The sequence below is a fragment of the Chlorocebus sabaeus genome, chromosome 24 (assembly GCF_047675955.1).
Source record: "Chlorocebus sabaeus isolate Y175 chromosome 24, mChlSab1.0.hap1, whole genome shotgun sequence".
NCBI classification, from domain to species: Eukaryota; Metazoa; Chordata; class Mammalia; order Primates; family Cercopithecidae; genus Chlorocebus; species Chlorocebus sabaeus.
Window position 1 is genome coordinate 54,146,032 of NC_132927.1, and position 15,514 is coordinate 54,161,545.

Sequence of the window (15,514 nt, forward strand, 5' to 3'; positions counted from 1 at the left end):
AGCTGGTTGGTCAGAAGTTCTAGAGACCTGGACTTGTGACTAATGTTGTAGGGGGAAGTGGGGGATGCAGTCTTGGGGACGGGGCCCTCAACCCATGGGATCTGACACCATCTCCAGGTAGTAGATGGTAAATATATATGTATATAAATTTAAAAAAATGTGACTATATTATGAGGCGTGAGTAAAAGTAGACTTTAAAGAAAATGAGTTGGCGTGGTGGCTCATGCCTGTAATCCTGGCACTTTGGGAGGCTGAGGCAGGTGAATTGCCTGAGGTTGGGAGTTTGAGACCAGCCTAGGCAACATGGCGAAACCCCATCTCTGCTAAAAATACAAAAATTAACTGGGCATGGTGGTGGCCACCTGTCATCCCAGCTACTCGGGAGGCTGAGGCAGGAGAAACACTCGAACCTGGAAGGCAGAGGTTGCAGTGAGCTGAGATCGTGCCACTGCACTCCAGCGTGGGCGACAGAGCAAGACCCTGTTTCAAAGACCAATAAAATGAAGATAAGCTTGTTTGTAATGATAGTTTCCATACAAAGGGGAAACAGGCACAGAGCAGGAAGGTGACAGGCACAGACTCATTCCAGAGCAGAGGGATGAGGGTACAAGGTGTGCAAGGCTGGCGCCTGCAGGTGGCTTGGTGGCGTGCTGCTGCTCTCGTGTGGCACCTCTCTCCTGGCAGCTGCAACTGTAGTCGTGGACTTTAGTCTGATATAAATTGCTCGGGAATTGAAGAGGAAGTACTCTGTTGGGTGCACTGACCCCAAAGAATGACTGAGCAGGTACAAGTAGGGTGAGGAAAGGTCACATTGACTAGGAGTATGAATTTGAACAGGTCAAATCAGCAGGTAGGTATTAAGCCTCTAACTGTAAAACACTCTCTAGGACTGTGAGTGGGCAGAGTAGTGGCAGTCATGGTGTTTGCCCTCAAGGAGCCTCCATTCAAGACAAGGGGTAGTCTTCTCTAAGCAAAGTAAACGTTTTGAAAATCAACCGTACACAGAGGGCTCACCTGGCTGCTGAGCAGCTGCCATTTTGGCTGTGGCCTGACCACTTTTGACCTGGGCATAGAGGGCTAGTGGTGCCTCTGTGTGCATTGTGGTATCATGATAGACTCAGTAGCGATGGTTTACCTGCTCTTCTGCTTTGCTTCTAAAATAACAATCTTCCTCTCTCCTGATCCCTTTGCCCTCTCTGCTTGTTTTTTTTGAGACAGTCTGGCTCTGTCACCCAGGCTATAGTGTGGTGGCATGATCTCAGCTCACTGTAGTCTCCTCCTCCTGGGCTCAAACCATCCTCCCACCTCAGCCTCCAGAGTAGCTGGGACCACAGGCACGTGCCGCGACGCCTGGCTAATTTTTGTATTTTTTGTAGAGACGGGGTTTCATCTTGTTGCCCAGGCTGGTCTGGAACTCCTGGACTCGAGCGATCTGCGCACCTCAGCCTCCTAAAATGTTAGTATTACAGACGTGAGCCGCTGTGCTCAGCCTCTCTCTGCTTTTCTTGTCAGCATTTATACCAGCTCTGATATTCTATAGTGATCTATCTGTGTAAGCTCCAAGTGGATAAGAACTTTATTTTGTTTACTGTCTCTCCCTGTATCTAGAACAGTGCCTGGCACTGTTGAAGGAAGGACTTTGAGGACTGACTTGCCCCAGGTACTATGCTAAGGATTTTATGTGCATTATTTCATTTTGTCCCAACTACTTTTGAGTTAGTTATTATCCTGTTTTACACACGAAGAAACTAAGGCTCAGTGAGATTAACGAAATGACCCAAGGTCACATAATCTAAGTGGTAGAGCTGGGATTTGAACTTCAGTTTGACTAACTATGAAACTCTTAACTCCTGTTCTTTCTCAACTTTCCTTTTTTCTGCAGGAAAAAAGGGGACATGGCCAGAAAGGCTCTCAAGCTTGCTTCATGGACCAGCATGGCTCTTGCTGCCTCTGGCATCTACCTCTACAGTAACAAGTACTTGGACCCTAATGACTTTGGCGCTGTCAGGGTGGGCAGAGCAGTTGCTACGGTAGGTTTTTCCATTGCGGGTAGCAGAGAAGCTGCAGGATTACATGCCTGTTTTACATACGTGGAGATACTTGTGTATCCTTACATGTGCAAAAGCTCCATCTGCACAGGTGTACACATATGGGTGTGTGTCCTCATATTCCTTTATTCCTGTATACACAACCTGATATTCCTTTATTCCTGTACCACAGGGTTTCCTGTCATCCCAAGGTAACATAGAATGGGACTGCACTGGGTCTGTGTTCTGAAGCCTTTATATTTTAGGTTCTGTATCTTATTTTAGCAACACACCAAGACGGGCCGTGCTCTTCAGCAAATGCATGTGCAAGGAGGACTTTGCAGTTTTGATTACATTCTGCTAGAAAACTTGATCTCTCTGCGGTGAACTAGGATGAATGGTTCCTGATGCAGGACTCATACCCAGACGGTCTAGGCCTCAGAGAACTTTGTGGGATCCCCTCCCGTCTCCAAACTGACAGGGAACCTGAGCTGAATATTTTATGGTTAGAGGTTTTCTCAACGGGATCATCATCCTGGTGTGATCATGTCCTCCTAACTCTGCTGACAGCAACTCTCCCAGACATTCCTGTAGAATTGTCCCATTGGTGGATAGATGGCCACATGCCTCATGCTAGCTTTCCTCCTTCATCTGCTGCAGGATGAGCTCATGCTTTCTTCCCCTTGATGTAGATTCAGTCTGATGCACAGTCTGTTGTGGTTGTCATCTCACCGTCTCCTTAATACTCAGTATTGTCAGGTGTCGTTCGAGTCCTGGCTCAGAGGGGAGGGCACTGCCGTGCTTGTCCTTAAGGCTGAGCCGCATCATAGAACCAATACCGACAAATAGACTTTGGATAATCAGGCTACGGAATATGAAACAATTCCCAAGTGTTTACCGAGTGACTTTTTTTGGTCGAGCATTGTCTTACATGCTTTGAGGGACAGAAACAAGCTGTCCTACCTAGACCCAGCTACGAAGTAGCTTCTGGGTGAGGAATGCCTACATGAATAGGTTAAAAAACAATCTAAATCCATGCATTGTGCCAAGATGGGTGATTCAGATGCCTGCTACTATGGTCAGACACCGGAGTGAGTGCTGTGACCTGGGAGTTAGGATTGGTATCCTAGGGGTAGCAGGTTTTATTTTATGTAATATATATGTATATGTATATATATATAAAAAACATAAAATTTATGTATATATAATTTATATATATTTATATATGTACATAAATGAGGTATATATATTAAAAAAATATATATATATATAAAAATTTTTAGTTTTTTGAGACAGGGTCTCGCTCTGTTGTCCAGGCTGGGATGTAGTGGTGTGATATTGGGTTACTGCAACCTCCACCTCCTGGAATCAAGAGATCCTCCCGCCTCAGCTTCTTGAGTAGCTGGGACCTCAGATGCCTGACACCACACCTGGCCAATTTCTGTATTTTTTTGTAGAGACAAAAAATATGTTGCCTGGGATGGTCTTGAACTCCTGGGCTCAAGCAGTCTGTCCACCTCGGCCACCTAAAGTGCTGGGATTACGGATGTGAGCCACTGTGCCAGGCCAATTTTATGCGCGTGCGTGTGTGTGTGTACACGCATATATGGTTGAGTAATGCCTGCAAGAATAGGTTAAAAAACAATCCAAATCCATGCATCCAAATCCATATATATATATATATATTTTTTTGAGAGTCTCACTTTGTTGCCCAGGCTGGAGTGCAGTGGCACAATCTCATCTTGGCTCACTGCAGCCTTCACCTTCTGGGTTCAAGTGAGCACATCTGGCTAATTTCTGTATTTTTAGTAGAGAGGGGGTTTCACCATGTTGGCCAGGCTGGTCTCGAATTCCTTACCTCAAGTGATCTGCCTGCCTTGGCCTCCCAAAGTGGTGGGATTACAGGTGTGAGCCACCATGCCCGGCCTGTATATATATATATTTTTAGACTAGTCAAGTGCAATAGTGAGAAGGGAGGAATGAGTAGAGCAAGGAGTATGATCTGTGACTGACTGTGAACAATCAACTGAGATAACTCAATACCTTCAGGCCAGCCAGAAGCAGGTTTTAAATGGAATCTTAGAGATTTGAATAGTTGGAAAGGAGGGAGGAAGATATGGGTCAGTGCTTTATAAACCAGGCACAAAGCTGTCCAATTTTTAAAGGCCAGAGCTCTGGTCTGGATTGTCCTTGAACACTGCTCAGTGACCAAGTCTTGCTTGTGGTTGGTGTTCAACAAGTATATGTCGAATAGAATAAAGCTTTGTAGAGTGCAGAGGAAGAAACTCTTCTTAATATCAATTTTGTAAGTCCCTGAACTTCTAGGGTCCCAGTTACTCAATTCTATAAAGGGAGGTTTGGGGTAGATAATCCCCAAGGCCCTTCCATGCCTAGGATATCTTGGTGACGACTTTTCTGATTCTCTCTGGATAAGGGGACATGGAATCAAGACTTATGCTATTAGGGCCAGGCACGGTGGCTCATGCCTGTTATCCCAGCACTTTGGGAGGCTGAGGTGGGAGGATCACCTGAGGTCAGGAGTTCAAGACCAGCCTGGCCGTCATGGCAAAATGCTATCTCTACTAAAAATACAAAAATTGGCCAGTGTGGTGGTGCGTGCATGTAATTCCAGCTACTTGGGAGACTGAGGCAGGAGAATTGCTTGAACCTGGAAGGCAGAGGTTGCAGTGAGCCAAGATCGCCGAGATCATGCCAGTGCACTCCAGCCTGGGTGACAGAGCAAGACTCTGTCTCAAAGAAAAAAAAAAAAAAAGACTTATGCTATTAGAGCAAACATACATATATGTTTATTTGTGATGTGGAGAAGTCGGCCAAGTTTATGTAACAGCTTTATTCAACTAGCTTTGATTAAGCATTTACTCAATGTACCTGGCAATGTAAAAGGTGCTGGGGTATAGTGATGGAGAGGAGGGACAAGCCCCTGTGCTTCTAGAGCTTAGAGTTTAAGCTTATAGGAAGAGACAGTTCATAAACAAGGAAACGAACGAGCAAGGTAATGTTGGATGGTGGTTTGTTGTGATAAATAATTGAATGTTTCTGGTAAGAGGCGCAATTTTAGAGTGGGCCTCTGCATAGGTGGCATTTGCACGGAGTCCTGAATGACAGGAGGAAGCTAGCTAGAATAAGATCCAGGGGCCGGGCATCTTAGGGGTGGGACTGGCCGCTCCCCCAGACATAGCGGCTGTGTCAGGGACCTGTACTGCAAGGTTTAGGTAGAGTGGTAGTACTTAATGTCCAGGTGCTAAGCTTTTCCCCACTGCCTTGGTTCACAGACAGCTGTCATCAGTTATGACTACCTCACTTCCCTGAAGAGTGTCCCCTATGGCTCAGAGGAGTACTTGCAGCTGAGATCTAAGGTAAGTAACCCATGGGACCCATCTGAACCAGGCCAGGACTGGCTAACCCTTGAACTGCTACGCTCAAGTGATCCTCCCACCTCAGCCCCCCAAAGTGCTGGGATTACAGGCGTGATCCACTGCACCTGGCCTAGGATTGAATAAATCCTGAAGCAGCTGCCTAGCCAAGAAGCTTCCTGTGTACAGCTGGAGTTGGGCAGAGGGCAGTGTAGGGGATTGAGGCTGGGGGCATTGGCCACTGAATTTTTGGAAGGAAGGAGGGGAGGACGGTTTCCTCCTTCATGTAGAGGTTTCAGCGCTTCTGAGGGGTGCTGTCAGACCGTCATCAAGCTGGATGCCATGGTACTGAGTTACCAATCTGCAAGGTGCTGTGCGGGAGGCCCGTGTGTGCTTCTGGGGAGTGCGGGTGTCTGGGATGACTCAAGAGGGATGTAGGCTCTGTCCCGCAGATAACTCAGCTGGCTTCTAAACTGTTTTGTCAGGCAAAACCCAATTGAAAGAGGTTAATTGCTTTCCTATCCTCTGAGGGCTACTCTGGGGCCTCTTGTAGGCCTCTGAGTCGAGCTGTCAACCCCAAACTCTCTGTCGTCACTTCGAACAGGGTAGTTGATGTTGATATATGGTTAGATATCCCGGAGACTTGGGAGATCAAACGAGAGGGCACTTTTTGTGGATGTAGGTTGAGTTTGAGGTCAAGTGTAGATACCTTTGGCTCCTCTAGAGATTGTGATAGATTGGCATGGCTGTGCTCAGGTAGTCCCCTCAGCCAGGAATGCCCTTTGCCCCTTAGAAAATTCCTCGTCATCCTTCTGGACTCAGCTTAAGCTCCCCTTGGTGGTGCTTTCCTTCTCAGTTTTCCTATGTGGATGGAATAATTAATTTCTAAATTTTTATTTAAACTTTTTATTATGGCAATTTCAACCATTCACAAGAATAGAGAGAATAGTAGAATGAACTCTGGTGGAACTGTCATATAGCTTCAGAAACTATCAACATTTTGCCCATCTTGTTAGTCATCTTTCCCCCCTTTAGTTATTCATTCTTTTATTTCTATGTTTATTGAGACAGAGTCTCACTCCGTCACCTGGTCTGGGGTGCAGTGGTGCGATCTTGGCTCATTGCAACATCTGCTTCCTGGGTTCAAGTGATTCTCCTGCCTCAGCCTCCTGAGTGGCTGGGATTACATATGTACACCACCACGCTTGGCTAATTTTTGTATTTTTAGTGAAGACTGAGTTTCATTATGTTGGCCAGGCTGGTCTCCAACCCCTGACCTCAAGTGATCCACCCACCTCTGCCTCCCAAAATGCTGGGATTACAGGCGTGAGCCACTGTGCCCAGCCCCCAAATGCCTTTGTATAGTTAGTTTGTTCAAATCTGGATCAAAATATCCAAATAAGGTAGATATATTAAGGTTGATGTTTTCTACATCTTTAAAAATCTGTAACATTTCTTCGCTCTCCCTTTTTTGAGTTACTTGTTTGTTGAAAAAACCAGATAATTTATCCTGTAGAATTTTCTACCTTCAGGATTTTGCTGATTGCATCTTCAAAGTGTTATTTAATGGGAAATACATTCAAATGGTACATAAATCAAAATATACAGTGTTTGAAACATACAAAATGACCCTCCTACCCTTGTTCCTCAGGTACCCAATTTTCTTGCCTGGAGGCAATTATTATTTCTTGTGCATCTTTCCAGAGATGTCTTCCTATTTGAATTTAATCATTTTGTCTTTATTCTTGCCACAGACGATAGTTGGTTATGTGCCTTTCTTTTTAGACTATCTGTTCCTTTAGATCAGGGATTCAGTCTTTGTTTTTTTGATCTTGCATCTCTAGCAATGATGCGTAGGCCTGCGTTGATTTAATGTCTGTTTCAATGCCAGCCTGTACCCTGCCACCTCCCTACCTTTGGGGAGGTCCCAGACAGAGCGCGAAGTTAATAGTTAGAAGTCCCGAGTTTGTGGCTTGGCTTTGGGAAATTCATTTAGCCTTTGGGAGATGCCATTTGTCTATAAATTAGAGACGGTTATGCCACTTTCTCAGGATTATGTAGATAATATCTCAGTGCCTTGTGAAATAGAAAGCAGGTATAAAAAAACAAGTCAAATGTCTCCTACAACGTATGTTCCATGAGGACAGAGATTTGGTCTGTGCTGTGAATTTCCATGTCTGCAGCATCCATCGCCAGGATGTGACAGGTCCTGAATAAAGTTTTGTTGAACGAATGAATGAATGAAATGTTGGTTTTTTTGTTTTATTTTTTTGTTTGTTTTTTTTGTTTTGTTTTTTTTTGTTTTTTTTTGAGATGGAGTTTTTTGCTCTTGTCACCCAGGCTGGAGTGCAGTGGTGCAATCTCGGCTTACTGCAACCTCCGCCTCTCGGGTTCAAGTGATTCTCCTGCCTCAGCCTCCCAAGTAGCTGGGACTACAGGTGCCGAAATGTTAGTTTTTATGGAGGATCTCAAAGCCCCTGCTTCTGAGACATAATTGCCCACTGTGTTTCCCTGCCCGCCTTTCTCCAGCTTTCTCCAGTGCTAAGGACCTTGGCACCCACTGGTGTATCATTCTACGGAGAGCTTGTGGGTTCGGACACAGGAGCAAGGCCTCTGCTTTATGGAATCTGCAGGGGAGGCAGGTGAGGGGTGTCAAAAAAAACAGTTGCCTGTCACGTGTCACATGTAAGTCATCTGAAAGGCAGTGACACTGTGGCTCCTGGAGAAGTTGACAGTTTTAGGGGATGCAGTAAGGAAAGTGCAGCATGGCATTTGACAAGAGAGCAGTACGTGGTGGCTGGCACCAGATAACAGGGTGTAGGCCCATCTCTGGGAGTTGTGCCTGGGAAGGGGGAGCTGGCTGGCGCTAAGAGCACGAGTAAATACCGCAGGAGTGTTTTCTTCCATTGGAGCGCTTATGCCTTCTTGTCAGCGTGGCTGATAAAGGAATGAGTGAAGGGTAAAACATAATTATCTCAACTGTCAAGCCAGCATCTCCAGGTCCCAGAGTATATCAGAGCCAGGAGGCTGGCTCATCAGGCGGTGACTTCGAGCACTTTCAAGGTTGGCGCAGGCAGGCTGGGATCTCAGTGACTCGGCTCTGGAACCAGAGGGCTGAGAGCCAACGTGAAGAAGTGTGTTCTAGAGGCCTAGTGGCCCTTTGCTAGGCAGCCAAGGTGGTGGGGAGGGGCTCACATGCTTTAGAGAACCAGATCCCTGGTGTTCAGGATGCTTATCAACTGAGATGTGTGTGAGCTGGCTTATTCATAAAGCATACAGAAGTCACTGCTGGTGTAGACATCTAGGAATGGAGGAGGGAGGATGGAGTTGATTCTGATGAGGGTTTGGGATGTAGTGGATATTTGCTAGTTGTTCAGCTTAGAAGCCATTCTCATTTTGGGGAACAGCATATAAACTTTTCTCTGGGGAGCCGCTGTATTGACGTATACTCTGAGTTTGGGAAGGGCTTACCCCACCCTTATTAGCCAGGTGATTAGCAGAGTCCATTCTGCCGGCTCTAGAGATTGATTCAGGGAGCCTGAGTACCTGAGCCGGTTCTGGCCAGTGCGCAGGACTTTTCTGGGAAGAGCCGCTCTCTCTTTTCTGCTGTGTGAGCTGAGAGTGTAAGATGTTGGCTTGGAGCTGTTGGCAGCCATCTTTGCCACTATGAAGGGAAAGCCTGTCTGTGAATGAAGCTAATATTGCATAGAAATGCATAATTTGAGTTCCTGGATCTAGCTGAAATGGAAGCTAGACTACGACTAGAATTTCAGTTATATCTATCAGGAAATTCTCTTTTTTTGCCCAAGGTGGTTTGAGTTCAGTTTGCTGTTCCTTGCAGCCAAATGAGTCCTTATGTAGTATGGATTCTTGGAGAAGCATACTGGGGTTATTTTTTTCTTTTTCTTTTTTTCTATGGCCCTCAGTTTGTCATTTAAACATGCTGGATCTTTTAAGCATAAATGGAGTGTTGATAGTCACAGGACGGCCCGTAACTCAAGGGAAGAAATGAAATTCAAAAATTTTAGTGCCTAAGGGAGGATGCAGGGAGGCTTGGATGATGCTGGGTAGGATTGGAGCCGTGTTGGACCTGGAGCCAGGTCCCCTGGCACCTAGTCCTACTCCACTGCCCAGCACCTCTGCTTTTATTTTTTTAGTTTTTAAAAGGCTTTTTTTTTTTTTTTGAGCGAGAGTCTTGCTTTGTCACACAGGCTGGAGTGCAGTGGTGCGATCTCGGCTCACTGCAACCTCCACCTCCTGGGTTCAAGTGATTCTCCTGCCTCAGCCTCCCGAGTAGCTGGGACTACAAGCGTGTGCCTCCACGCCCGGCTAATTTTTTGTATTTTTAGTAGAGACAGGGTTTTACCGTGTTAGCCAGGATGATCTCCATCTCCTGACCTCATGATCTGCTCACCTCGGCCTTCCAAAGTGCTGGGATTACAGGCATGAGCCACTGCGCCTGGCCCAATTTTTCTGTTTTTAGTAGAGATGGGGTTTCACCATGTTGGCCAGTCTGGTCTTGAACTCTTGACCTCAGGTGATTCGCCTGCCTTGGCTTCCCGAAGTGCTGGGATTACAGACGTGAGCCACCATGTTTGACCAGCACCTCTGCTTTTCTATCCGCAAAGTGATGGTGGTGGCCTTTGCCCCTGTTCCTTTTGTAAGAATGGAGATGAGAAGCTTTGCTTAATTTAACATTGTGGATTATTTAAACCAGCCAGAGAGGAGATCCTGAGCATAGGGTTAGCCTTGATAGCTCCTTATCATTTTAATGAACATGTTAATGATATTCTTTTCTCCTCATTTCTTCTATACATTTATTAATTGGAATTCTTCTATAAGAAAGACCTTTCCCTTCTCCCCTAGTTATTTAATTATTGTTATTATTATTGAGATGGAGTTTTGCTCTTGTTGCCCAGGATGGAGTGCAGTGGCGCGGTCTCAGCTCACTGCAACCTCTGCCTCCCGGGTTCAAGTGATTCTCCTGCCTCAGCCTCCTGAGTAGCTGGGATTACAGGTGCCCACCACCACACCCAGCTAATTTTGTATTTTTACTAGAGACAGGGTTTCGCCATGTTGGACAGGCTGGTCACAAACTCCTGACCTCAGGAGATCTGCCTGCCTTGGCCTCCCAAAGTGTTGGGATTACAGGCGTGAGCCACTGCACCCAGCTATTTAATTATTTTTTATCACTGTGAACTCATGGATATTTATTTTATTCTATGGGGTACATGTCCCATATATAATCCAGACAATACTTTTCCTTTATATGCAAAACAATCATTATTTTATTGCTCAAGTGGTTCCACCTGTGGCCATTGGGAGCTCTTTCAGGTTGGCTCCTCTGTCCTTTTGATATGCCCCCAACCTATTTTGAGCACTGCCTCACATTCTTATCTGAAAGATACTTCAGGCTTATCCTGTATTTTCCTTGCCCTGGAATCAATTACTTCTCCAAGGAGCCCTGGTTCCTGTTATTGGAGAATGGTATTCAGAAACCAAGATGTGGAGGTTAGGTATTCGTTTTGCTACTGGGATACCATTGCTTCTAGGCCCTTCTAGGAGACAGAGTGAGGATATATATGTGTGTACACTCACTCACACATACACACACTTCTGTCTTTCTACTAAAAAACTAAGGTTTTTTTTTTTTGAGACATGGTCTTGCTGTGTCACCCAGCTAGTGGTGCGATCACGGTTCACTGCAGCCTCCAACTCTTGGGCTTAAGCTATCCTCCCACTTCAACCTCCTGAGTAGTTGGGACCACAGGTGTGCACCAACATGCCTGGCTAATTTTTTAAAGTATTATTTGTAGAGACAGGGTCTCACTGTTTTGCCCAGGCTGGTCTTGAACTCCTGGCCTCAAGTGATCCTGATGCCTTGGCCTCCCAAAGTGCTGGGATTATAGGCATGAGCCACTGTATCTGGGCAAAAAACTATGAACTGATACTTATATCTCCAATTTTAGTCCAATACCACAGAGTCCATATTAGCATTCTCCTTTTTTTAATATCACCTCTTTCTCTGACAGTGATAAACCTGCCTCTTATCTACAATATATTTCCTTACTTGTTTGACTCTCGTACACTCTAAAATAGTTAAGACCACTGAAGCATTCATGAGCAGAGACAGTGGCCTAAAATAGGTGAGGTTGAATGAGTTAAGTTGGTATGGGAGTTGAGTTTGGAAAGGTGGGTTGATTGAAACATGTAGCCTTGGGGACAAGGTGATTTTGGCCAAGCGTAATGGGTGAAATTTTGGGGATTATCTATAAGAAAAAGATTAATTCAATGTTACTGGAGACTAGGAGAGTGAAGGGACATAGTGGCAAATAGTATTAGAGCTAGGTGACGGAGTGACTCAAGGCCAGGTTTTAAGCCATAGACAATAGGGAGCCATGGAAAATTCTCCAGTAAAGTTGTTTATTAAGCCTTCAGTGACTGAGAATGCTTAAAGTTATTGCATCATTGGAATTTTTTTTTTTTTAGACAGGGTCTCGCTTTGTTGCCCAGGCCAGAGTGCAGTGGTGCGATCTCTGCTCACGGCAACCTCTGTTCACTGCAACCTCTGCCTCCCAGGTTCAAGTGATTCTCCCATCTTGGCCTCCCGAGTAGCTAGGACTACAGGCATATGCCACCATGCCCGACTAATTTTTATATTTTTTGGTACAGACAGGGTTTCACCATCTTGGCCAGGCTAGTCTTGAACTCCTGACCTCAAATGATCTACCTGCCTTGGTCTTCCAAATTGCTGGGATTACAGGCGTGAGCCACCGTGCCTGGCCAATTTTTTTTTTTTTTTTTAATGAAATATGAGACAGAGTCTTGTTATGTTGTCCATGCTGGTCTCAAACTCCTGGGGACAAGTGATCCTCCCACCTCGGCCTCCTAAAGTGCTGGGATTACCGGCGTGAGCTACTGTCCCCAGCCAGTTACTGATTTTTTTTTTTTTTTTAATACCAGTACCACTTGCCAGCTTTTGTGTTGGACAGTAGGTAGGTGTATGAACCTGCACGTGTATATGTGTCTGTGTGCGTGTGAGGGAGAACAAGAATAGGAACCTTTTCTTTTTAAAATCAGAGTTGTAATGCTGGAGGGGATCTTGATTGCTACTTTGAGTGTGAAGTTTTTTAACTAAGCTCAAATTCTTGTTACCAGGTAGGTCCCTGGGCTTCTGTGGTATCAGATGTTTCAGGTCAGTAGTATGTGTTTGTTTGGTTAGTTACTATAGTGCCCAATATTTGGACTACAAGTAATAATTAATATCCTTCTCTTCCTTGCCTGAGAAGCAGAGTCAGGGAGATGCAGGACCCTGCCAGGTGGTGATCAATATTCATCAGCTTCATTACTGATAGACACAGGGCTGAGGATATAGTCTGGGGTCTGGAGCAAGTGAGCTTGCTGAACTTCACCTCTAGATTTGAGAGGCTTACCTACCCAGGCACAGACACGGCTGGACAAGCCTCTCAGTTGGGGTACTGCCTCTTAGAAGAGGAAGGAGCTGAAAATCAATGCTCTGCAGATAAGCAGATCCCCAACGGAGGGGAGAGAGGAAGGGGTGAGCTGAGCAAACTCTGTTTCTTCTCCTAAATTCCTTAATCTGATTGGCGATTATCTCTCCCACAAGGAGTGAAGGAGCGGGAGAGAGAGGTCAGGAGCGTTATGCATACTAGGGCTCCCTCCACATGGTTGTGTGAAACATAGGGATAGAATGTTCTCCTGTGGTACTACTGATTGTGGGAGGGGAGGTAGCTGTAAATTTGCTGTAAGAACCATTTGTTTCTAAAAAATGCTGCTAATCTTTACATCTGACTTTGTTTAGGAACATAGGGTGCTTTGGGTTGGAGTATGGGAGCGCTATTTTGGCATTACTAAAATCTGCACTTAGAGACAAGAGTCAGACACTGTCAACTTTTATTTTATTTATTTATTTATTTATTTATTTTTTGAGACAGGGTCTTGCTTTGTTGCCCAGGCTGAAGTGCAGTGGCGTGATCTCGGCTCACCGCAGCCTCGATCTCCTGGGCTCAAGCGATCCTCCTGTCTTGACCTCCCAAAGTGTTGGGATGGGATTACAGGTGTGAGCCACAATGCCTGGCCGCCATCAACCTTTATTACCATGGGATATGGTAGACTGTTTTGGAGAAAAAGGGACTCCAATTTCTGGCCTGTGGATATTGGTTGGAGGGGTAGAGTAAGGGGCTAAGGTCAGGTGACAACGCTATAACTATTCCATTGCACTTGAGAAAGACGTCTTGAGCATCAGCCACCTCAAGCCTCTAATGTACAGATGTGGAAGTAGAGTTCTGGAGAGGTGATGTGATTTCTTCTTTTTCTTTTTTTCTTTTTTTGTTTTGAGACGGAGTCTCACTCGACTGTCGCCCAGGCTGGAGTACAGTGGCGTGATCTCAGCTCACTGCAGCCTCTACCTTTGGGATTCAAGCAATTCTTTTTTTTTTTTTTTTTGAGACGGAGTCTTGCTCTGTCACCCAGGCTGGAGTGCAGTGGCCGGATCTCAGCTCACTGCAAGCTCCGCCTCCCGGGTTTACGCCATTCTCCTGCCTCAGCCTCCCGAGTAGCTGGGACTACAGGCGCCCGCCATCTCACCCGGCTAGTTTTTTTTTGTATTTTTTAGTAGAGACGGGGTTTCACCGTGTTAGCCAGGATGGTCTCGATCTCCTGACCTCGTGATCCGCCCGTCTCGGCCTCCCAAAGTGCTGGGATTACAGGCTTGAGCCACCGCGCCCGGCCTCAAGCAATTCTTCTACCTCAGCCTCCTGAGTAGCTGGGACTACTGGCACATGCCACCACGCCTGGCTAATTTTTGTATTTTTAGTAGAGACGGGATTTTACCATATTGGCCAGGCTGGTCTCGAACTCCTGACCTCATATGATCTGCCCGCCTCAGCTGTAATCCCCAAAGTGCTGTGATTATAGGCGTGAGCCACTGCACCTGGCCAGTGATGTGATTTCTCACGTCCCCAGCAGGTGTGTAGCATATCATGAACTTGATCTTGATGTTCAGATATCACCCAGTCTCATGTTCTTTGCACTTTTTACTCTGTCATCTCCCTGTATATTTGCTTCCAATCTGGGGAAAAGCACCAAGTTGGACAGAAAGTAGACACAAAGATGCTTGTGCAGCAGTTCTTGCCAACTGGCTGCTGCTGCTGGAGTCACTCCTCCTACCTCTTCACCCACCCTCCTCTGAGCCTGAGGTTCTGCTGCTGCCTGGGATGGATTTGGGAAATACCGGAGGAGGAAGAAGGGCAACAGAGCCACCTCCCTGAAGTTCCTTTACTCATTTAATCAATAAAACAGTTAGCTCAACAAATATTTGGCGTTCCCCTATGGAGAGGAGGGTAGACCCTTCAAAAGGAATTGATAGGTGCTAGCTCTTTGCTTCAGGAAAGAGTTTCAACTCTGAAGCTATTGAACAACTGCCAGTTTTGAGGATAACCATCCTACCAGTCTAGTGAAGGTATAATTCACTAAGCATTTTAAAGATCCTGTTCATCTGCAAAGGGAACTGTAGCAATGTCTGGTTCTTCAGGAATATTCCCTGAAACCTGGGATCTGGTCTGGCCAAACCAGGACATTTCTTCACCATCCTTCCATCCATCTATTACTTTAGCCAACTTTAATTGAGCCTGCTGTGTGTCAGGTACAGGGTGAGGTTCAGAGGAGAAAATGGGAAGTAAGATTCGACTTCTGCCTTCAAGTTGTCATAGTTGAGGGTGGGGGGGCAGAAGGCAAGAAATTACCAGCTACAGGACTGATATGGGTCTATTACAACTCTGGCCCCTGGTCTGGAATTACTTCTCCTGATCCCTGACAGCAGCTAACTTCCAGGCAAGCTGGGCATGTTGGGGGGTAGCTTTTCTTGGGAGATGGGGCTGGAATACATTCCTCCTGGAGTAGTGGTCTGGGTCTCGTTGAGCCCCAGCTCCTTTGCATGTGCAGCACCTGTCGACCTGGCATGGAATCTTTTCAGTGAGTTTTCAAGCATTGTGCCTCTAGACCTGCTTTTGCTGCTTTCATTTGCCATCACAGAATGTTTGCCTGAGAGTATTCTGCATAGAGGAGGAGAGAAATTGAATCCTTGCTATCTTG

At 45.9% G+C, this 15,514-nt stretch overlaps 1 protein-coding gene across 6 annotated transcripts in view; it reads left to right on the plus strand.

Annotated features, from left to right (window-relative positions):
• Positions 1–15,514, plus strand: part of ADCK1 (aarF domain containing kinase 1) — a 128,757-nt gene that overhangs the window by 13,571 nt on the left and 99,672 nt on the right. For 3 of the 6 annotated variants that reach the window (XM_073011201.1, XM_073011203.1, XM_037984327.2), the window contains exons 2-4: positions 1,377–1,456; positions 1,883–2,030; positions 5,321–5,404. In XM_073011201.1, the coding sequence (XP_072867302.1) occupies positions 1,455–1,456; positions 1,883–2,030; positions 5,321–5,404 (234 nt within the window). In that variant the 5' untranslated portion in view covers positions 1,377–1,454. The remainder of the gene's footprint in view (positions 1–1,376; positions 1,457–1,882; positions 2,031–5,320; positions 5,405–15,514) is intronic. The other 3 variants (XM_007987421.3, XM_007987422.3, XM_073011202.1) reach the window with 2 other exon arrangements.